This window comes from Vanessa tameamea, chromosome Z (genome assembly GCF_037043105.1).
Source record: "Vanessa tameamea isolate UH-Manoa-2023 chromosome Z, ilVanTame1 primary haplotype, whole genome shotgun sequence".
NCBI classification, from domain to species: domain Eukaryota; kingdom Metazoa; phylum Arthropoda; class Insecta; order Lepidoptera; family Nymphalidae; genus Vanessa; species Vanessa tameamea.
In genome coordinates, this window is record NC_087341.1 from 2,725,437 (window position 1) to 2,751,804 (window position 26,368).

A 26,368-nucleotide genomic window follows, 5' to 3' on the forward strand; every position below is an offset into this window, starting at 1 on the left:
TTATTTAAAGCTTCTGCCTTGAAGGCCAAGTTAGTAACAATATTAGGACTAATCACTGATAAAATATAAGGTAAACTTTATTATTATTTATTAAACCTACCATTGCACGGTAAAATCTATATCAAATCGAAAATCAAAATGCTCAAAGCAACCGCGGACATTATTTTCTTAATTAAATTATTAATTAGTGCCACGTTAGATAAGTAATAAAATGAAATTGCAAAAATGTGACGTCAATACAGGTCGAAAATTTTAAAATGTTTCAAAGGAACAAACGTACAAATAGAGCTACAAATTCTTCCGAAACGTGCATCAAATTTTACTTCACACTTTAATATATAAATACGTAGTTTTCAATAAGAAAACTTGAGCTTATATGTCTATATGGACACTTTACGCGCGTTAAAGAAACGTGCGAATCGTTGCGAGGCGTGACACTAGAAAAGGGAAATTTGGGGAAGTTTTCATCGGAATCGGATAGACCATTAAACAAGATTATTAAAGAAAAATAAAAGTAATAAAACAAGTCGTGCGTTTCGTGTAGGTGGGGGAGAGGAGGGCTGGTAAGGGATACAGGGTTTAATGGCGCAGTCGACGGTCGACTCCCATCGAGGCTGGTCGCTTGATCTAGACTCTAGTAAACTTATCACGAGTTTTAAGTGTACGTATGAACTGGTGATGCGAAAAATGTGAATAGTTGAACTGTTTCATTATTATAAAATCTCTAGAACAATGATACCCTCAAAAATGTTGCTCAGACTGGTACAGATTGTGATTTTAATTTTGATTATTATGTACTTTAATTCGATAATCAAGGCGCAAGTTAGCGGGCAAAAACTTCAAATCGGTGAGTTTAGTTCATAATTTAATTTATTTTCTTGTTGAAAAAATGTTTCTTTTTTTTTATACACTTGTGTTATTTTATATTATATAGTAATTTGATTAAATTATCTTTTGTAATCTGTAAGACGAATCTTATCGATGTTTAATTCGATTTGAGTTAAGTTATGATGATTTTCACGCCAAAAGCAAGCACTTTTTGCAACTTTTTTTATGGCTTTATTTAGAACTACTGACAAAATTATTATGAATTAAATAATTATTATTTTTTATAATAATAGAAAAACGTTCTAAATTCAATGTACATCATATTGTCAATACGTCGTTATGGTTAATTGTATATTAAATTTTAATTTCGTACTTTCCAAACGTATAAATTTATGTATGATTTAATTTGTAATGATTTCAGTGTCACAAAGAAAGTAATTACGGTTTTTGCGATTTAATTCCCATTGAAATTCGAGAATCGAGATCTTTGCGCTGTTTCTTCTGTTTCTATATCTCTCTAGGGATGACACAAGCTAATTTCTAGACGTAGCCACGGCTTGATTATTTTCTTCGCTTCTCAAAAAAAAAAAAAAGATATTACTTAGTAGATTTTTTAATTTACGAATCGTTTTTAACTTTTCAATCTCTACAACATAATTACCTCGGATTCGGTTTCTTTTTTGTATTGTAGGATAGTTTTTCATTAAATCTGTTTTTTTAAAGAATTAGCTAGATACATATATATATTAAGTAGATATATTACTCACAACGATAAATGCGTCTTACAATAAGACCCAAACAAAATAGTATAATTTTTATGAACCGTGTTTTAATTGACTTTAGACGGCAATAAACGAGCTATCCACGGCCTGATATAAAGTTACTATTTATGAATTTATTGATTGCGTAAACTCGGAAAAGGAAACGCTAAGACGAAAATATCTCTTCAAATCTCAGCCTTGATAAGATAAAGACACTTTTTGTTATATTTAAAAAAAAATACATATTTAAATCGGAATACAACTCTACTCAGGATTGTCGTGTTCTGGTTTGTAGGGTGAGTGTGCTAATGTCACTATGGACACAAAGGACATTGCATCTTAGGGCCCATAGTTGTTGGCGCATCGGTTTTCCGTAAGAAATATTAACCGTTATGGAACGAATGATAGGCTGACCATCAAGTGGACCTTTGTTTGATTGCCTACCTATTTTATATAAATAAAAAAAAGTAATTCAAATCAATAACATTATCATTTTGTCCTTTTACATTGATTTAGGTTCGACGCAATGTGCCTCCTTCGTTTAATTTTAATACGTAAAATCAGATAATATAACTCATATGTTGCACTTATAACCTTATTTATTATGTATGTATTGTATTTTGTGTTATGAATATTTATAAAAAAAATTACATTTTTTAAAAGTACAAAGATTTTTTTTATCTGCTAAAAATATAAAACCTTATTAATAATTTTAATAAATATTTTTAATACTAAATGAAATGATTATAAATGTAATTATTCCCATAATATTGATTTGAATACCAGTATTACAACAATTTCTTAAGGCTTAGGGTTCACTAAATTGTACACGATTCACTTTTGATTGGAACGCAATTGTGAGTCCAATATCAAAGTTCCATTTATATTTAAATAAATATTTTAAATTTTATAATTTATTTTTTATATAATAAATTATATAGTTATTTTAAATGTATTCCATATTTTAAAAGCCTATGAAGGGTGCTTTATAAATAATTTAAAGAAATTAAAACTCAAAAATTTATTATAACTAGTGACTTTGGTTCTATGATTTCGAACCACGACTTAGAGTCAGTGCTGCTAATCTTTGGTATACTTGAACTGATAAGTGAGATAGTTTATTTTGCTTTATACCTGCAAAACTAAAACTTAGTAACATCGATTTCTCGAACTAAAACAAATACAACTTAACATGAACACATACGTTTCGACAGTACTCGTATTCGGCAAATGTAGGACAAAGTGAAATATCTTAGAGTTGAGAATTCACTGGAAATTAAATGCTGTGAGGAAATTATTTAAAATATAATCAATGAAATTGATCCACAGTTGAATAAAACGAATATTTTGATGCATTATTTGACTGATTGATTTCTTGAAAATTGATTGCATTGCAAGTGTTCCACAGTAATTTCACCTGATTCCGGTAAACGAAAAGGGCTTAACTAAGAATAATTCATTTATATCACAATAATTTTACCACTATTTCATTCAAAATAAAATCAACTTTGTAAAAGCAATAAGAATCAATCGAAGATTTAATTTTTCGAACAATTACACTTTTGTACCTAAATTTTCGTCCATTGTTTAACGTCCGAGTTTTTGTTAACTTTCCATTTAAAAGTTACTATAACGAACCCTATTTATACTAGTCTAAATTGTACCTAACTCTTACTTTTTATGTTACAGATAATGTTTTTGTTTTTCTGAATGACGTTTGTTTCTGCAACTTTAAGAATTATGTATTTTAAATCGATTGACTGATAAGAATTATTCATCGGCTTGCTATCACACACTGAATCGCCTTTATGGTAGTGTTATCGTGTTGTAAGAGTGAGTGAACCAGTTTAATTTTAACTACAGCGACATAGTCCCTTGGTCACCGGTCGATGAAGATTAGGAATGATTGTTCAGCAAGAACATTACAACACAAAACACAAAATTTCTTTTTATCTTAAAGTCAATAATTCTAACAATTTCGTTGATTTGATTTCATAAATAAGTAGTTAATTTGCCTAATTTTTATTTTTTTTGCATTCTTTTGTAGTAATAGGTTTTTGAGGCCATTTCAAATATGTTTGCTGTTCTGAGTATAGTGACGCTCGTTGTAAGAGAGCGCTGTGTCGGTATACGTACAAAGATCTCGTTCGCAAAGATTTCTTTTGAAATTTTCTTGCCTTTAATAAAGGTAACACCGACATTTAAAATTTAACTTTCTATGTTTAAGAAAAGTAGAATATGCTAGTACTATGTGGAATTAATGTGAAATAAAATGATTTTAATTTTTTTTTAGATAAAGTTCGTTCTATTTTTCGTCATAATTCATAACGAATTTACGATTTATTAAATTGTAGTCCAACGTTACGAAAAGGAAAACCAAATAAAGGTCGTATTTTAATTAAAAATAATTATGTATTGTTTGAATCTTTTCCGAAAATAATTTCAAGTAATTGATAGGAGCGAAATAATTATTATGTCACTTGAGCTCAAGATTTTCATTTTGAAAACTGTTTTGTTTTTAATAATAAAATGATTACTGCCTGTTCGCTCTACAAGTTTCAGAAACTTGGTACAAGTAAAATTAATATATCGAACAAAAGTTTGAAGGAACAATTTTGTTATATAACTATGAATATATTGAACTTAAAATAATTGTATAGTAATAATAGTATACTTCATTTGTAAACTTGATAAATTGCCTTTTGTGACTTATATATTTTTAACCGAGTGTAAAAAAATCTTGTGCGTGGGTTGCATATGCAGTGAGTGATATTTCTTAACTAACTTGGTTAAGTTGTTGGGCCAACATTCAGACCAACAAATTAGGTTTATTTTAACTATTTATATTTGCTGTTTCAGAATTTTAATAAATGTTTTATATGTCTGATGAGTTCAAATAGGTATAGAGACTTGTTGACCTAATATTATGAGATTACATTCAATGGATTCTCTCTTTAGGGTCATGTAGCCTTTAACATTGAAGTAGGGTTGTTATTGAACAAACGCCATAAACTTTAAACGTGTTGAAGACTTCAAATAAATTTAAAACTTACATTTTCATTCTGATTTTGACTTTAAATGACTTCAAGATAATGACACAAAAATAAAATTATGTAATTAATTTAAATTGCTGAAATCAATCCTTTGATAATAATAATTTGAAAATGATTAAAAATTTTTATATACGTTTCGTAAATGTTATTCATGTTTAAAAATATAAAGAGAGGCATGGTTTATAAGATAAGATTATTCCAGGAAGCTGCTCTAATACGGTTCAGTCGGGCTAGCGGGATACACTTGTGGCAGATTTTCATCTGGCACGTCATACTCACGATGGTTTCCTTCACCAACATCACGATATTAATTACTAGCTCGTTGTAAACATACAAAAATACATTAGTGTTTGCCAGAGATTGAACTTAAAATCTTCAGTTACGATTAGGATACTCTTACTACTGAACCATCTCGGGCCTCATAATTAAATGTAATTATTCGAAAAATACATTAATAACAGGTCCCGCGAGACTATCCTCAAATGAATCTCATCTCCTGTGCTGCGAGGGCTTAAATACAGACATGACTATTTGTCAAACATACTCGCAATAACAATCGTGCCCAAATTGAAAACGATTCTGACCGAGACATTGAAATTGTGCTCGTTTATTTTTCATTTCAAAACCAAAAAAACAATATTAGATTATTGGAACTCTTTTGTGAACTTGGCTGTCTTTGTAAAAGTTGTTTTTTTTTTATTTATTATATTCTGTCTATAACTAATTTATTAAAGACAATAATACTTTCAGTGCGTTGGAATCTAAGATGTTATGTCCTTAGTTCTCTTGATCTTGCTTGCACTGGCTCTGAATCACTCATCGTTCGAACGGGAAACGTCGGCACTGGCGATACAAATATTTGTGTTAGTAGGAATTAAAAACACTATTTTATTAAATAAAATCTACTGTTTGAGCTTTTTGGCAAATCATATTATCGCAAGCCATTCTTGTTCAATTTAATTCCATGACGTGTGAAATTAATCAATCTGAACGACTTGACTTCTTTCATTCCGAGTCCGTTCAGACTTCGTTTACTTTATCGTTTGATAGGCTCTTGTTCATCGTTGTATAAACGCTGATATTAGTTACCAGTTCAGAAATGTATTCAATACCATACCAAACAATCTCTGTGAATGCTATTCCATGTAGAAAATGTACACGGTCTTCGACATCCAATGCAATTAGCTCGTGTTTGGGAGAACCGTCTAAAGAGAATGACTGACAAGCAATTGGCCGTGACGTCACTTACATTGACTAAGGATACTTGGAAATTTTGTTCACTATATGAACGGAAACGATTGTGGTTTGATTTATAATGAATGTGATAGCACTATTAATGCTTTTAGTTCTCACAGCGCAAGCTCACTCAAATCTAATTTTGTATCAATTTTATGTTATTTAGATTATTAGATTATAAATATTAATTAATATTGATTTTCTTTTTGTTAATCGAAATGCTACTAACCAAATTATTGTAAGGAATAAATACTAATTCCATCAATTAAGCAAATAACTTAGTGGATACGTAGAGCCTTTAACATATTAGTAATATGTTTAAATTTGATATTAAGCCTCAATTATGAAGCACTCGATCTTTGCCTGTAAGTGATTTTTTCTTTTTTCAATGTAATAGGTAGGCGGCCCGGCAAATGGGCCACCTGATGATTAAGTGGTCACCACCACCCATAGACATTGACGCCATTAGAAATATTAACCATCCCTTACTTCGCCAATGCGCCACCAATCTTGGGAACTAAGATGGATTACACCGGCTCACTCACCCTTCAAACCGGAACACAAAAATACCAAGTATTTCTACTTGGTGGCAGAGTATCGGGTTTGTACAAAGCCCTACCATCAAGATTATTTTTTTTAATCGAGAAATTTATTGAGGCAATATTTTTATCTAGTGTAATTTTTAATTACTTAAACGAAATAATAATTTTTATTATTAACAAACATAATTAATCGTATCGTCGAAAAAAAATCTGTTTTAATTTAGCGAACGTTAGTTACGCTGCAAGTGTTTTTTCTAGCATTATTACAATTTATAAAATATGCAATATAAAATACGGCATCAGTCGATCGTGAAGCTGGATAAAAATAAGAGCTTATGTGAATTAAGATCAGCAGTGCTATTCTCTAAGGATGCGCTGTAGGCGTGTATCTTTTAAATTTTCTATATTTTTAGTATGGTTGTAAAATAAAACAACTAACATCACATTAACTTCAATTATATTAATAAACCACTCGATACATATATTACTTATAACTTTAACAGCAAATCCGTCCTTCGTCATCAGTTTTTCTCTCCGGTTTTTAAATAGCCCGCTTCTCCGTGCCAGGCAGTACCAGCTCGCCTCACCGCGCCACGAGACGGAAGTGGCGGGAGCGCCACAACACGGTGTCGATAACCGAATCAATAATCATACTTCATACATGTTATTTCAATTTAAAAAAAAAACGTATTTAAAAATCAAAGAAGTCCTAAATATTATTATTTCAATTTAAATTATATAAGTATATTTAAAAAATCATGACATTTGTGTATTACTTTTATTGAACACTCTGTCAACATTGTGTTTAATATTGATTTATTGTGTACGGAATACGGGTATCTGATTAACTTAGATAAAATAGTGACAGTTAAAAGAGAAGAGGATTTTTATATTATTTTATAGAATAATTAGGTGATGTGGTAAATATACATCCTTGTGGTAAGTGGTCACCACCACCCATATAAGGCGCTTTCAATTATTAACCATTTTTAGTTAACCAATGCATCACTTTACGGAAACAAGGTATACCCCTTGAGCTTATAGTTATACTGGCTAACTCACCCTTCAAACCCAAACAGAACTATAACAACACTAAGGTTTTTTGTTTGGTGGTCGAATATCCGATGAATGGGTTACCAACTAGTCATCAAATCTAGGTTCTACCTAGATTTGATGACTAGTTGTCTGGATGGTAATCCAGATGACAGGTACCTGGACAGGCTCGGATTCCTTAATATCTTTAAAAATCAATCGTTTTCAAAAATGCATGACGTATCAAAAATTGGATGCAATTAACTTATTTTGGTCAAACAGTATCGAACTCGGTAATAATTGCAACGACATCTCCTGGTATTAACCATTAATAACAAATTGACCTTTTGTTTTCAAAAGCGTTCATTACAATTCAATGTTGCTCGTTTTCGAATGTTAAAATGTTAATTTATACTTATTTTCGTTTCAATATTGATTCGAATATGGCTGACTGATATAGCGTCACGTATATATTGGGATTTATTTTTATTTTCATTTCGTTTTGTGTCTTATGTAATTTATTTATTTATTTATTTGTAACACCATACGCATATTCACAAAAACAATTTAATCAAAAGTACACGTACACCACTACAAGTATTTACAACACTATTGAATGACAAATGTCATTTAAAGAAATGCTGTATAATATTACAAAGTATGGAGTCTTGGATAAAGTAAATCGTATTCAACTAAACGATCCCAGTTTAAAATGCACACAAATGTTTTTTTCGTGTACTTAATGTATAGTGTAAAAATCTTGTATATAAAGCGATGATGGTCTTCGGTAATTATAGATCGCTATACTAAAATAATATGTTATAATTATTATGCGAATGGAATTTTTATTAAAAATAATGTATTATTTTGCTGTCGCTACAAAGAGTCTACAGAACGCTTCAACTGTTATGTATATTAGTGTTCGACGTTCATAATAATTATATAATATAATGCCTTTTAAATTGTTCTTTTTTCAAATTATGATAAATTAATGTTTTTCAATTTAACTTTTTCTTTTTTTTCTAAGTTATGATAAGTCTAACTAACCAGTCATCTCAGAATATCGTTTCAAGCGTTAATCTTAATCGTGCTTTATTTATATAACTTAAAAAATATTTCGATTTCTTAACGAGCAGACAGTATATTGCAATAGTTCGTATTTTATCTAAATAAATAAATTTTGGAATAATGCCAAACTTCAAGATGAAAATACATTATTTTATGTTGGTAGTGTTGCAAGATTTATGACAGCCTACTATATAGCCTTTAGCAATTCTTACATTCTGTGATGTAGTGTTTACATTAATGCATTATCCAAAAAAATATAGACATGCTCTACTTGTGAATTTAACAAGAGAAAATATTATGTAAAACTGTTCTATTAGTAGCAGCATACATTATATAAATAATACAAAGCAAATTATTAATAACGAAAATGATAGAGGAATAATTCTACGTTTGTTTTTTATTATATAAAGTGTTAGTAGTTGCAATCGTTGTTTCGACAGAGACACAAAAAAACTAAAGATGTTACATTTAGTAACATTTAAATAACGAATACAAAAAAAAAAAAATAACTTTCGTTTTATATTATTTAATTAAATAACAGACTCAATAAAATAAAATAACAATTTTTAATTAAATGAAAATGACAAGATTATTATTAGAATTCAATTAAAACAATTAGTTTAATTATTATTTTATAAAAGCGAAAATAGAGAGAAAAAGGGAAAGTTCTTCTGTAGGGGGGGGGGGGATATTACGCTTTTTCCTTGCGAGAATTTTTCTGCCAGTTCACTCTACCGTAAGCTGCGTAAAAGAGCGTCTTTCCAATTATACAAAGGTTTATTAAAATCAAATATAGTTCAATTAGATTAATATAACTAAATAGATTTTTGGAAACTATAGCTAACGGCTTGGCTAGTCTGTAGACATCAATTGATTCTAATAAATGAAAGCACATAAAGAGTTAGCGGTGTTATTTATTTTATAATTATATACGTTTGTGTTATACGTGGTATAATTATACATGGTGGGCGGGAACTCTAGAGGGAATAAAGTCGTTAGGTAAATATTGTGCTAAGATTTCCACTGCACACGCCGTAAATGAATGGTTAGATAAATGAGGCGGAAAAAGTTGGGTCTTCGTATGTTTCCGAGAGCCAGTGGCTTTTGTTTACACTATAATTCAGAATTGGACTAATGTTCAGGAAAATTACCGACATTCACGTTTATTTTTATTCGTATAACTTGCCTTTTTGTAACAATTATTTTATTAACGGAGTTTGTTTTTTTTTACACTTCGTGTAACTGTTACCGTTTCTTTTATCGTTGAAGAAAGTCTGCCTTTAATGACTGTTTTATATACTTTATTTCATATCATTTCATTATTTATATGTAACGAGTGTTTTATGTAATAGTAACAAAATGTTCCACGGTTGGGAAAATGTTTCCTATCCTCCTATCCTGCCACGGGCTTATTCTGCCATAGAATTCCATATATATTTCTGCCTCAGTTTCATCTCACACAAGTAACTTCGCTGTTGGGCACGTTGGGCAAGAGAAGATAAAAACAAATTAATCCCTTGTCACTCTACTTGCTGCTTGCTGGGATTTTGCCTGCGACCTTCGTTTAACATTTTTACTTGGTAGGTTTAGGTGGTAGATGGAACCGCAAAATGGAAATACTTAATGTTATTGTGTTTTGGTTTGAATGATAACTAGAAGCATGGTTAATGACGCATCGGCGATCTTAGGAATGGGACCCTTATACCAGACCAGAACAATATAACTTTATATAAAACAAAACAATTATATTCATATTATATTGTATTATAAGCAAAATATCTTTTAAATCTTATACCTCTCCAATTTTCCAAGTTGATATATAAATATAAATGTAACTAAACGTCTTATTACTAAGCATGTATACATAAATTACGTAAATGTTAACATAAGCTGCAAATCACATTATAATTTAATCAGTGAAGATCGATTAGGAACTCAGCCGTTTAGTATGTTACAGGCAAAACTACACAAAGTTCCGGCTTACAGAACTGGCTCGGTCAACATAAAATCTTCAGAAGTTTATCTTAGAAGTAATTTAATTTTTATTAGCTTAAACGGACATAATAGATATTTAATTATTATTTTTAAAAAGGAGAAGGGAAAGAATTATCTGTTGATAATTTTTTATTAATATTAAGTAATATTAACACATTTTAATATTTAATCAATGTAAAATTACATTTTACATTACATTAGCCTGTAAATTTCCCACTGCTGCGCCAAAGCCTCCTCTCTCTTCGAGGAGAAGGTTTGGAGCATATTCCACCACGCTACTCCAATTCGGGTTGGTGGAATACATATGTGGTAGAATTTCGTTGAAATTAGACACATGCATGTTTCCTCACGATGTTTTCCTTCACTGCCGAGCACGAGATGAATTATTAACACAAATTAAGCACATGAAAATTCAGTGGTGCATGCCTGGGTCTGAACCTGAAACCATCGATTAAGATGCACGCGTTCTAACCACTGGGCCATCTCGGCTCAATCAATCAATCAATGTTATCTTAATTTAATTCTAATCTATATAGATTTATACACATAAAGGCGCGTCCCTCCTCTATAAGTTATTGACGTATGAATGAGTGACACTCGTACTTAAAAATTGTCTTAGTTTGCTCACGCAAACGACCAAGAGAAAGATAGCAATAATCTAATCCCATCTAATACATAAAAAGTAAAAAATGCAAACCTCGCTAACAACAGAGTTATATATATTGAATCAGCGGTAATCATTGTATAAAAACGAGAAGTAAAGATAAGCTTATAAGCCCAAGTTTCCGATTGCGCAAAGTCAATAAATCGTTCCCGGGGGATGCTATTCGTATAATAAAAATTCGCGGATATTTTTAACTACGCCAATTCATAAGTTCAAATTAGTTTATTAAAAAAAAATTTTAGTAAATAACGCATATTATTCGACACAAGAGTATATATTATGTAGATCACAAAAAGCGTGGCGCTAGTACTCGTTGACTTTCAGGCAGAATATATAACAAAAAATCGTATTGGATTGACATAACTTCGTATTTCAAATATTGGAAGAGAAACCAGGTACTTTTTGGTAGAATCTAATTTCTGTACGGGTCGCTTTACATTTAAAACAATTTTGTAAAATTGCGTTACAAAAGTCCTTATAAAAAAGTTCTTGAGTAAAGTACATTTTTTTTTTTAGGCCTTGGTTGGCGAACGAGCATATGGGCCACCTGGTAAGTGGTCACCACCGCCCATAGACAAAGGCGCTGTAAGAATTATTAACCGTTCCTTACATCACCTATGCGCCACCAACCTTGGGAACTAAGATGTTATGTCCCTTGTGCCTGTGATTACACTGGCTCACTCACCCTTCAACAAAACAGAGTACTGTTATTTGGCGGTAGAATATCTGATGAGTGGGTGATACCTACCCAGACGGGCTTGCACAAAACCCTACCAGCAAATGGTAACATTTTGATTTGATTAGAATGTTTTCGATAGCAAGTTGACACATGGAATGCATCAGAGCAACACTCAGAAAGGAAATTAATGAATTAACGAATCCAATAACAATAATAATTTTTCCGTAAGGACATATAATTTAATTAAGAGCATCTTCAATTCTTCATCCATTAGTGCGACAGTCGATGTCGACTCGTAAGTTTTATTTTATTTGAAGTGACAGTTTGAAACAGGCCGACTTTTTGTTGCGTGAAAAAGAGCTATTGCGTTTGACGTTTACGACACCAGTTTCAGTGTCAGCACCTAACTCTATATAATAGTTCACTGTCAAAAAATCCAAAGCCGTAAATTGATAAATATTTATTTTAAAAGTTTTAGTATTTATTATTATTCGGTGATGTACGTAAGGTACAGGTTGTGGAATGATCTTCTTCTTGAGGTTTTTCATTTTTTCCCATTATATGGGAGTCTATAAACTTCGAGTATACAGTTTTCTTCGAGGCCGGCATCGTATCAGCATCATGCTTTACGTTCTTGGTATAGGCGACGGTGACCAAATACATTTCGGTGAACATACGGCTTGTACTTATTTACTTATTTTATATTGTGAATGAATATTTTTCATTTAAATTAGACAACCCCGCTGGTTAAGTAGATCGCTTATAAAACAAGTTCTTGGATTCAAATCGCAAGTTAAGCCGGTTGGTAATGTTTACGTTTCCGTGAAAGCGTGTTAAGTCGTTGGTCCTACGCCTAAATTCTCGCCGGTCATGTCGAATTGCTGATCCATCGGATTATATAAGTGAAGGAATAAACAATGAAGCTGTGTTTGAGCACAAACTTATTCACTATAAAATATTCTACACAATTGACTAAAATCCTTTTACTACTGTGGTAGAGAATTGATCTGGAAGGCATCACCAACCTTCGTGATAGTTATGGAGCTGGCGATTTTTTATAAAAACGAATAAAACCCATGAGAACTCTTTGGTTCACCTGTGACACTCGGTCATCTCGGCTCTGTTAAATATATCTATCAAAATATATTTAATATTATAAAGATATATATTAAATCAATCAACAAAGTAATAAAGCGATGAAAATTTAATCGGCTACAAAAGTCGTGATTTTATTGTTTATCAGAGTTCATTGTTAAAAGCAATTACGAAATATGTATGCAATCAAGAAAATAACTTTGCAAATTAAAAATAAATCTTAATATTAATACAAAAATAATGTGTTTACAGCCTGGCTAAGCATGCTCAGTACGAGGCTTCCCTATATTAGTTTTAATAATATTTGTTTATAGTTGATTAAACCTTAATAATATCGTTCCAAGTCGAACTGGGGAGATATTCGTTTATATAAACACTTATTTTGATCATGTAAATTCTCTTTGAAACTCCAATATTACAAGCACATGAATTATTTATGATATTAAAAAATATACATAAAACAAATATTACTTAATTTAAACACTGACTAAGCCAAATGTAACTTAATGTATGTTCTAAGTGCTATTTCTTGCGTTAACGTTAAAATATTCAAATTATCCGAAGATTCTCATTTTTCCGCAAAACGACTAATAATAATTATATAAGTTATTCATAATTGGAAATTTATTACAAATCAATGTAATTATGTTTCCTTTGTTTCGTGGAATTTTCCCTGCAATAAAGTAAGCATTATTTTTTATTAAGTAAAAGTAATTAAATTCTACTGCACAGATAAATTATTTAAACGGAATAATGCAATTTAGATACTGCGCGGTACTATCACTAATATAAATCCGTAGTATTTTTATCGTATTATAATTGTCGTAAGTTAATATAAGCTATAAGTTGAAACCAATTTGATTTTCACCGTAGATTGTGTTTACGTTCTGCAAGCATTACCGAATTTTGTTGTGCTTTACATTAGCAGCCTGTAAATTTCCCGCTGCTGGGCTAAAGGCCTCCTCTTCTTTGAGGAGAAGGTTTGGAGCATATTCCACCACGCTGCTCCAATGCGGGTTGGTGGAATACACATGTGGCAGAATTTCGTTGAAATTAGACACATGCAGATTTCCTCACGATGTTTTCCTTCACTGACGAGCACGAGATAAATTATAAACACAAATTAAGCACATGAAAATTCAGTGCCTGGGTTTGAACCCGAAATCATCGGTTAAGATGCACGCGTTCTAACCACTGAGCCATCTCGGCTCATGTGCTTTATTTTCTATAACTCATTTAGTGCGCCCTAGTGAAGGGAATATCATAGTTGAATCTTCACGCGTCAGATGAATAAATGCCGCGGATATTGGAGCAACGTTGTAGAACGTGATAGGACGTGATAGCAGACCTTAGTTTATGTTTGAATGCCATTTACAGGACGTTTCTTATACTTTTTTATTGCAAGCAAAACTATAAAGCCGCTGTAATTAAAATTATATTGCTACATAAAAATAGGAGTCTAACAAGAAGCTGCATTTAATATAGGGTTCATGGAATCTGTGATAGCTAAATAAATATCTTCCTATGTAAATGGTCGCTGGTTGCAGGCTGCACAAGACCAGTCGTTATGGCGATCTTTGGGGGAGGCCTATGTCCAGCAGGGGACGCCCTTCGGCTGAGAGAGAGAGGGAGAGAGAGAGAGAGAAATGATCACCAATAGATATTGGTAGTGGGTCAATGCGCACACACCTTGGAAACCAAAAAGTTATATCCTCTGTGGCGTTAGTTACACTGGATCACTGACCCTTCAAACTGAAACATAAAAATCCTAAGTGTTGCCGTTTGGCGGTAGAATTTCTAATCAATCATAATAAAGCGCTGAGAAGTGATATGACCTACTTATCAGATGTGGATCTAACTTAAAAGTTAGTTCAAATCCAGATTGATAACCCACTTAATGTATCTCTAAAACCTCTTAACATCCTAATTGAGGTTTTCACTTATAAGTTTCAAATGAAGAATAACATCTTTAAGAATCCTCTTTGTTACAAAGGGAAATACTCTGACACATTATACTCTGTGACTATGTAGTGAGACGGCAAGATACGCTCTGAATTTCGCTTCTTAAGAGGGATGTTGCTTAGCGGTGGTATATATGCTTTTACTAGATAATTTATAAACATAACAGGCTTTGTTTGTGGAATCATTCAGCTTAAATTCCCTCGCATTTAATTATTTTATTAACAAAAAGTTTTCATATATATCAAATGAATTTCGATATATAAACTCTTTTTAATTTACAATACTATTGACATTACATTATATTAGCAGCCTGTTAATTTCCCACTGCTGGGCTAAGGCCTCCTCTCCCTTTGAGGAGAAGGTTTGGAGCATATTCCACCACGCTGCTCCAATGCGTCTTGGTGGAATACACATGTGGCAGAATTTCGTTGAAATTAAACACATGCAGGTTTCCTCACGATGTTTTCCTTCATCGCCGAGCACGAGATGAATTATAAACACAAATTAAGCACATGAAAATTCAGTTGTGCCTGTTTGGGCTTGAACCCGAAATCATCGGTTAAGATGCACGCGTTCTAACCACTGGACCATCTCGGCTCTCGCTCACTATTGACATAATGTTTTCAATATAAATAGCTGCTATTGATACAAACCAAAGCAGACATTTTATATTGACCTTACAAATATTTACTTGTTGTATTTTTAAATTTATTCATGGGTAAGGGAAAACGAATTGCACAATTAGTAAAAAATATCGAATTGTAAAATATTTTTATTGTCTATTCACTTATAAATTAGTACATTTTAATAAGGTTATATCGTTCTCATACGACATAATATAAGAAATACTATAATACCTTACACTTCTAGATATTGTTACATTCCTTGTGCCATTTATCTGACTCACTCAAAAATTGAGTGTTTTTATATGAGTACCCGTCCAGAATGACCAGCCCAAAAACCTTCTATCAAGTAATAACTATCATCATCATCATCCTCCTGCCCTTATCCCAATTTTACTTGGGGTCGGCGCAGCATGTCTTCTTCTTCCATACTTCTCTGTCGGACGTCATCTCACTAGTAACATTCTTTCTAACCATATCGTCTTTCACACAATCCATCCATCGTTTCTTGGGTCGTCCCCTACCTCTATATCCATCCACATCCATTTTCAAAACCTTTCTCACAACATGGTCCTCATTCCTCCGCATAACATGCCCATACCAAGACAGTCGGTTTCCAGATAGCTTCTCGGTTACCGGTGCCACTTTCAAGCTTCCTCTTATGTACTAATTCCTTACTCTATCCATTCGCGTAACACCACACATTCCTCTCAGCATTCTCATCTCCGCCACATGCAATTGTCTTTCAGTCATCGATTATCATCGAAATTTATTTAATAAGTAAAATTTTCATTATTAATCGTTGATTTTTTTTTTTGGCTTCATTGAATAAGGTATTTACTTGCTAGTAATTCGGTGCTATAGCTTTTTAGGCAAGCCTGCCTGGGTAGGTACCACCCTCTCATCATACATTCTACTGACAAACAGAACACGAGATTTCTTAAACCTTTATTCATTATATAACGTATATTCTTGTCAAACATTATCTTAATATAATTAAGACCCTGAAATTATATAATATAGACTTTAAATCATAATTATTTCGACATCAACAACTTTGAGAGATATGGCTATACAAAGTTATCATACTGTTGTGCCTATACGAAATACGTACATGACGACCGCACCAATAATTTTGTTCGAGCAATTTGCATGACTACAGAACTTTGCCATCGGGTGGCCTGGCACGAAGTTTCTCGAATTATTGATATCTACTTATATATACCTAATTTCAAGTTAGACAAGGCATAAAGTAAAGTAAATAATCGAATTTCCGTTCACACGTTAATATATATTTACATAGTAAAGTAAAAAGTAGCAGCCTCTAAATTTCCCACTGCTGGGCTAAGGTATACTGTCTTTGTGAAAGTTTAGAGCTTGTACTACCACGATGTTTCAATGTAAATTGGTGAATTCAAATATATTAGAATTTTAGATTAGATTAGAACCCAAACTCTTCCGTTAAAAATAAGGTGTTCAAACCACTGAGCTATTTCTCATTCATTTATAAGAACTTCCTTTGCCTCTTGTAAAGTATTGAGAACAAAATTCAATATCAAAATAGAGTGTTGTTTATTATTTATTCTAATGAGTCCCATTAAAATAACAAAAAAAAATTGTTAATAGCTGACTGTATGACTGTTTCTATTAAATCGATGGTTAATGAGTTGATTAAAAATACTTAAATTAATAAAACATCATAAAATAATGATAAGTAAGTAAGAACTTTAAAATAGAGACTTATCTCGTTTGAGCAAAGTTAAAAACCTTTTAGTTTTTTAAATGCTTTGTATTTCCCTTTGGGAGTTCTTCCATCTCGAACTCACTTCGACAAACAAATCCATAATTGTCCGTTAAAGTAATAATATTATCACAGCTGCTATGGAAAATGAAAATTGATGGATGCCAATTTAAAATTCGGCATAATATGTTTGTTGCATGAACTTCTACTATTTATATGCACGTTTCATATAGTACGTTGAATTGTGTGCAAAAGTCCTTGTCAAATATTCTTTGTACACGACTTAATTTTAATTCAGCGTTTAGTGCTTGCAACTGAACCAATTCAACACAGTCGAATTGATCGAAAATTTCTACACCCATTTTGTGTCGATGACATTAGGATCTAGTTTTTTTTTTATGTAATAGGTAGGTGAACGTACAGATAGTCTACCTTATTGTGTCACTTGAAGTGTCTATCTGAAGTGGTCATCATTGTCCATACTCGTTGGTGGTGTACGAAATATTAATCATTCCTCACATCTCACCAATGCACCACTAACCTTGAAAGCTAAGATATTATATCTATAATTATACTAGCTTGGCGTTAGTTACAGTGGATCACTGACCCTTTAAACAAAAACACAACAATACTAAATATTACCGTTCGGCTGTCAAATATCTGATTAGTTGGTGGTACCTACAGGCTTGCACAAAGACCTGTTACTAAATATAGTGTACCTAACACAACAATTTGATATAATTTCTGTAAAATTAGAACAAAAACGAACGTTTATAAAATATATTTACGGCCAGTTTAAAATATATCGATCGAATTTTGATAAAGCAAAACGTATTAATGAGTGGCTTGTTTAACAAAAAGTTTTGAGCATCGGCGTAATCATCATTTTGTCAACAAAATAGCAATATCAATATGCACAAGGGACATAACATCTATTCCCAAGGTTAGTGACGCATTGCTAATATAAGAAATCGTTAAAATTTCTTACGGTGCAAATTTCTATGGGCGGTATTAAGTAACCCATTGGCCGAAAAATTTTAGAAGCAATAAAATTTAAACAAGAAGAGTTTGTATTTAAACTAACCTAACTAACCGCATATAACTTATATGTATCCAAGGCTATGTATTGAGTCTTCCTAAGGATCTATCTCACGTTTAGCTAAAGCCGACGCGATGTGCCTTTCATCCTGGACTATGAACGTGTCACAAATCATAAATCAACTCATAACTCTCTGACGTCGTGGTAAAAGCCGATTTAAAAATTTAGGTTTTATTTTGTTTCCAGAATTTATACTCGAGTTTTAAATGCGCAAGAATATAATGGAATCGGTGAATTGTGTAAAGGATTATGGTGATTTTTATACTCAAAAGTACATCAAATAACTCAATGATTTAATGCAGATTCTTCGTAAAATTAATTTGAAATCAGCTTAAAGTACACGTCATATTATAAATGATGATTGACCTAAAACAAGTTCAATCAAATTTGTCTTAATCGAAACAAATATAACAATAAGATTATTTAAACAATAAGATTACATTCGAACTTTCCGAAACAATAAAGTCAATACGAAATTATCAAATTTTCACCAATTAATATGGAGTATCAAGGAATATCAGTATTGCAGTGAGTTCGTATATTCGAATTCTAACGTTAAACCCAAGTGGAACATTTCATGCTAAGGCGGATTAACGAGTTGAATGACCCTTTCGTATTAGAACCTATACGGTATGAACTCGAAAGTCTTTGACGAAATTATTATCACCTTCTTGAGATGTTAGACGTGATTTAACATTCGAAGCATATCATTTCACATATCCTACTGTGGAAACAATTACATTTATATGAAAATAGGAAACGACTATGTTTATAAGCAAAGTCTTGTCTTCTGTCAAATAAAAGAAAATTGGACCTTCTCTCGCCGAGCTCTTCATTCTCTGATGTATATAGTTCGCGTCATAATTTCTTGCGAAACGTAGTTTTTTTTGGTATCATTCCTGCAGTCAATAATTTGCAGGGTGAATTCTTGTTGGATTCCACGAATTTATACTTGCGATTTTATTTTACGTACATAATATTGTTGTATATCATTGTATTGTACAAGTACACGATAATATTATTGTTATAATTTATTTGAATTTAAACAATCAATATGGAGATGAATTGTGAGCAGAAATAATCACTTGCATTTTTGGACTATAGAAATTCTAGCTTGGATTGATCTGATAGTTCAAAGCTATCCACTGCGTCATCGATCTTGAAGTTTATTTATTTTATAACATCCATATAAGTTAAGAGAAGCAGACAAGAAAAAAAATAGATAATTTTTTTCGATGATGACGCACATTACCATTGTTAACCTTAAAAATTAGTAGTAGACTCTTAAACGTCTTACGTTTATAAAATACTACTTACACTTTAAATTTACTCTCAAGTACATTTGACTAAATGAAAGTATTCAAAAGTAAAAAAAGACGATGTGGGTCATACTGTACTTGCATTGAGCGCGGGTGGCAAGATCGCTTGGCGTGATACTGATTGCATTAGAATATTTGCTTGTATGTTTTTAATGTAAAAAAATTTAGCTGTCTGCCTCAGTAGATGTAATGACGACCAATACTTAACCGATTTAAATGAGCATAACATACATAAACATAAACAGCCTGTAAATTTCCCATTGCTGGGCTAAGGCCTCCTCTCCCTTTGAGGAGAAGGTATGGAGCATATTCCACCACGCTGCTCCAATGCGGGTTGGTGGAATACACATGTGGCAGAATTTCGTTGAAATTAGACACATGCAGGTTTCCTCACGATGTTTTCCTTCACCGCCGAGCAAGAGATGAATTATAAACACAAATTAAGCACATGAAAATTCAGTGGTGCCTGCCTGGGTTTGAACCCGAAATCATCGGTTAAGATGCACGCGTTCTAACCACTGGGCCATCTCGACTCCGCTGAAATGAGCTCCGTAATTAAATTTCATTTACATATTCTTTACAATAATTAAATAATATCGATGATACGAACAGTACAAAATTCGGATCTCTGTAAGCCGTTTCCGCCTTTGACTGACTTGGAATACTGTTATTGAATACGAAGCAAAATCAGAGTTATGACGAACTTCGTGAGTACGTACGGATTATCGAATTGCAAGAACCTCAGTATTCACTTATAAAATCACTATTACTATGAGAAGAAATATAATATTTTAAAGTACAAAACAATGTCAACAAACTTCGAATTTTGATGTAGTTTTCAACTGATACTTATGTACTCGAAAAAAAATCTATTTTTATTAGATAGTTTTCATCAAATAGTTACAATAGAGATATATAAAATAACTTTTTTTTTCCTATGAACTCCGACATTTATGAAACGTTTTAATAATTTAAAACTTTTCGTTTAAATCTGACGTCGTTGTTTTTATTTTGTTAAAGTTGTTAATTAATTACAGAAACATTTAAAAATATTACGGTCTCAGTATTTTATAAATAGATAAGTTTATAAGCATTACAAAATATATCGTTTAAAAAAATCGATGTATATTTCGATTGTATAAAAATCGCGTTGAATTACGTCACACAATAAATGTGTATGCGGTAAAATATTGAGTGATTGGTCGCCTCAGATAGCGTTTTGTTTTTATTTTTTTCATAAATATTGAGCTAAAAAAATATTTCATTTACTGATTCATCCATTTCTAAATTTGTATGTTTTGCTAATCTCATATTTACATCCATATGTGCATACTTTTCTCTTCTATTTAAAATTGTAGCGTCTTTACGCTACAGTACCACAGACGTGTTGTCCGATTCTATGTTGCATCTTATCTACAATTTGGAGTTACTTTATAACGTGCATGCATATCTTTATTACTAGGCAGCAATACCATCTAAGCTTTAGGACATCTAATGAGGATGTAACATTCATAATATGCAAATACCAGCTTAAGTTGAAATCTACATCGACGACTTCTTCCTGTGTCATCGGAAAGTGTGCCAGTGGTTTTCCTCAGTCTTATTATTGTTTATGGGATTCTGGATTTTTTTGCCGTAATGGATAGTATTCGAGCGTATCTAACATTGCTGCCATTTTTACGTTTTAGTCCGAAATATACTTGGTAGTCGCCGTTAGTGTCCTATTTTTAAGACGTTTTCACTAATATCAAAAAAAAAGTATTGCATTCGACGCGATATTGCAAGCATTGCATGGGATACCCTTTCGTAGCACGAAAGGGAATTAAATTCATATCTAAATAATATTTGTGTAGTAATTACTAAATAATGAACATATAACATTTTTATTACCATGAAACGTAATACAGGTAATAGAAGGATTTTAAATAAATGTATTTATTCTATGACTAAAATTTTAACGACAGAACTTCAGCGCACCGTTTCAGAAGTAAAAAAATGCAATAGAAGTCAGTCACCGTTAGTAATAAAAATAAATACAAGATTTATATAATTTTTAATTGCGAAATAGAGTTTATTTTTAAAATAAACTTGAAATAATTGATCGAGTTTATAATGAAAACAAAAATATTACTTGTTAATTGAACTAAGTTTTGCGTTAAGGATAGATCAGCTTAGCAACTTCTAAAGGTTAAGTAACAATTCCCATACTTCGAAACTCAAAGTTTGCTAAGCTGTGGACAATCATTACTTTAGTCCACGTTCAGATGTAAAGGACAACGGCTTGTTACGAAACCGTAAATCTGTTTGAATACGGTTCAAATCCTTCATTTTATGCAAATATGCTTAAACATATTTAAATTTGAAATTCATTTCTAGTTTGTATATAGATTAATTTTAGAACTTTTTTTTTTATGGTATTTGTTGGCGGACGAGCATATGGGCCACCTGATGGTAAGTGGTCACCACCGCCCATAGACAAAGGCGCTGTAAGAAAAATTAACCATTCCTTACATCACCTATGCGCCACCAACCTTGGGAACTAAGATGTTACGTCCCTTGTGCCTGTGATTACACTGGCTCACTCACCCTTCTAACCGGAACACAACAATACAGTGTACTGTTATTTGGCGGTAGAATATCTGATGAGTGGGTGGTACCTACCCAGACGGGCTTGCACAAAGCCCTACCACCAAGTAAAGTATTTTTAAACATTATCCGTAAATGCATTAATATGTCAATTTTCGACCCAGTCATTATGGGACGATGGCTGCATATAAAAAAGCTGTTATAGTCTCATTTTGAAGAGTTCCAGCCGTAGATGTAGAAAATTAAAGAGGAGCTTTGTTTGCAATTTACTAGATATAAGAATATTTTTTTAGGGACCGGAAATAAGTTACTGGCTTGTTAAGGAGCGGTACGGCTACGGCTGTATAAAAAAAAATTAAAATGTAAACATTCTAATTGAACTAATGTGCACTATTTGATATTAAAAAATATAATATAAAAGAGGTTTTATCATTGTGGCACCAAATATAGATGAGTGACTTGCAGCTTACAATGAAATAAAATCAAAACAAAACCAGTCACAGGTTCCGAAAATGATATAATGAAAAATCTTTTGACCACCCACCAGTATGAATTTAATATATATTATATATAATATATATAATAATATCGCATCGTTATTAAGTAACGTCACAAACTGGAAACGTGAACGCGTTAAGTATACAAGCGAAGCGAAAAGTTACAAGATATTAAATAATATCTAAAACTATCACCACACATGTACGATGAATTAACAATCTATCTGCATAACTTTGAATTGCGGTTGCTTTTGATGCGCATGTAGAATCCCTTATAATTATACATTTGAGATTGAGTAAAATTGTTTTATGATTTTACTTAATATTTGGGGAACACTGTAATAATTATTAATATGCCTTTATGTAATTTCGAATAATATTTTGTAGTTTTATTTATTTTATTATTACTTTAGTAATTTGACTTTAGGAAAAAATAAAATTTGTACTCTTTAAAATATTAAATGTTTTACATAAATATAACTCTATAAGTTATAAATAAAATCATATATATTTTATAATCTGTTAAATCGTTAGATTAAAAATGTAATCTACGTGCATTAAATGGGTACTCCATTTAGTACTTAACTAACCAACTAAATGTGTTTTTTTTTTGTTTGAATTTTCAATGGAACGGTTACATTGATAAAACTGTACGTTATTTTAACATAAAAACTTGCACGACCAGGTTCCGCACGGATTAAATAATGTTACCTATATTATAAAATATTTACTAAAGGAAATAAATACAAAGAAATATTCTAGTTTTGTTTGGAACAGTGGTTTAGGAAAGCTTGGAGGGCAAACGAACATGTATTTCTATTTCTTAATACGCAGTATGCAACAAAGACCTAGAGGACAGGATTAAAATTTAGATTTTCCAAATAAAATCTAAAACAAACTCCTAATTGGTATAAGATCTATTTATAAATATAGAATTGAAATTCTTACCAGTTACCAGATTAATACGAAAAACAAACGGAAAAATACTATAGAAAATTTAATTCTTAAACCTTAGTGATTAACATGCTTATAAAAAGTAATCGAGTAAAAGTCCTTAAACCCACAGCTGGGTTCAGACCTCTAAACAAAGAAAGGCGTTTCTTTGTATCAATAAAAACAGTTACAATAATAAAAAGGGACCCATCTGTGTTCAATACAAAGACTAATCCAATCAGTCGTAAACACTCGATCAAGTTACAATCATCGGAGCATACAAGCTTTCACGTTTATAATAAAAAACTTAATATATATCACTTTATAGATTAGGACTAACTAAATGAGACTATTATACTTTTGAATAGAACACGAGATCCTTGCCCTTATGATCGTGGATTAAACAATGGAACAGATACAAATTTTTCATGTGGTTAACTTGTTATTTTATTTTATTTAGGTAAGCTGACTGTCAAGTGGGCCACGGAGGATAAGTGGTCACTAGTGGCTGTAGACTTTAACACTGTAAGGTCTTTTGATCACCCTGTATAATACATAGCCAACGCCACCAACTTTTGGATCTAAGATTATGTAAGATTGCCCTTGAGCTGGTAGTTACACTGGCTAACTCACCTTTCAAGCTGAAACACAATAATGCTAAATATTACTGATTGGCGTTCGAATATACCTATGTTCGAATATCCCTGTTAATCTATCAAACGTTCATACTTTATCTTCTGGAATTATTTTAAGCTTATTTATAATACATTTATATTTCAAAAAAACTGTACGAACTAAGAACACGTCAAAAAGATGGTACAGGCTCTCAGTTGTAAAACGTTCGGCGAGTGTCAAGCGAAGGTGTCACGCAAACCAAGATAATATAGTTGGCTCGTTTATTTTAATTCTTTGGTAATGTGATACTCACTCTAGTTATATAAATAATCTTAAGGTTTCAAGCTGTATTACAATATGATACCTTATGTTAGGACTTCACACGCGCATCACTATTGCCAAACATCAACAGTCTCTGTGACTGTATTCCAGTTTGAAGTCTAGTGTAATTATTGGGACACTGATGACGTGAAAGATTCTATAGTATCTTAGTATCAGATAGCTCAGTTGCCTACCTGCCTTCCTAATGTAATAAATGAAGTCGCATACATAACAATAGTGATATAATTAAGCTTTACGTCATATTATATATGTATATTCCAGATGAGTAAATCTATTCAACAATCTATTCGAATTATTCGTTTGTAAAATAAGTCTATTTTGAGTGAGCGTACATGATTCGAATAATTTAATAGTCGACTCAACTCCAAGTATTAAGAACGTTTGAACGAAAAACAACAAATTTGTCGTTACGTAATCAAATCATTGTGAATTATTTATTCCGTTTATAATAAACAGTTCTGAATATAAGGTAAACGATAATATAATCGATATATTAAATAAATCCGTAACAAAGTTTATTTATTAACTTAGTCGTTATTGAAAGAGTCTTAACATCATCGCTGGCTTTCGTTCCGTTTACTATCCTCGGTTTCCTTTCCGGAAACTCGTTCACGGTCTTTGACGTACATTTATAATATGATAAACATTAAGAAAAAATCTTCAGAACGATACGTTTTACAGAGATTTAACTGTAGATGTTAATTTTATTTTTTTATAAAAATATATGTTTTTAAATAAATGAACCACAAACAATGATTAATAAGTTTCAACTCTAGTTGATTCTTTCTAACACTTTAACGATTTAATGATGTCACAATGAACGTAAATTGAGTGCCGAAAACATTTTTCTTTTATTTAAACCCATTTAAGACATTCACAATTTTTTCGTTGTGATGTATATTTTCGTTACCACTTAAAATAATACGCTTATTATTAAATGGAATATTAATTATCGTTGTATTTTACCGTCGAAATATGAGAATACTATTTGTAATAACATTAACAGCCTATAAATTTCCAGCATATTCCACTACGCAGCTCCGATGCGTGTTGGTGGAATGCATATGTGGCAGAATTTAGTTGAAATTAGACACATGCAGGATTCCCCACGATGTTTTCCTTCACTGACGAGCACGAGATGAATTATAAACACAAATTAAGCACATGAAAATTCAGTGATGCTTGCTTGGGTTTGAACCTCCAATCTTCGGTTAAGATGCTGGGAGATAAGAACTACTGGGCCATCTCAGCTCATGATATCGATATCGAACGATTTCCGTAAATATACGATTTCTGTAATGCAATATAATCTGAAATGCAAATCGCTGCTTATTATCTATAATAAGCAGCGATTTGCAAACAAAAACAAACGAAGTTTTTTTTAAGCCTGTAAATCTTCCTCTGCAGTAGATTTCGATCATACGTTACCACGCTACCTCAATGGTGGGCTTACATTCAGATTTCGTCACGATGCTTTATTGAAACAAGATAAATAATTATAACATTTTTATAATTATTTATCAATTTCATTCATATTCACTTTACAATTAAGCACATGAAAATTTAGTATTGTTTGTTTGGGTTTGAACCCGCGATTTTCGGGTCAAAATCACGTTTAATAGCCCTAAAATCTTTCTATCAACACTTTATTTTCATACTGTTATTGTCTTAAAGTATAAAATATTTTCATTCATTTCA

General features: G+C 31.8%; 1 protein-coding gene across 1 annotated transcript in view; it reads left to right on the top strand.

Annotated features, from left to right (window-relative positions):
* Window positions 1-603: 603 nt before the first annotated feature.
* Window positions 604-26,368, top strand: part of LOC113403864 (glutamate receptor 1-like) — a 229,725-nt gene continuing 203,960 nt past the window's right edge. Inside the window, exon 1 of the mRNA XM_026644486.2 lies at window positions 604-847. Within this exon, the coding sequence (XP_026500271.1) occupies window positions 733-847 (115 nt within the window). The 5' untranslated portion in view covers window positions 604-732. The remainder of the gene's footprint in view (window positions 848-26,368) is intronic.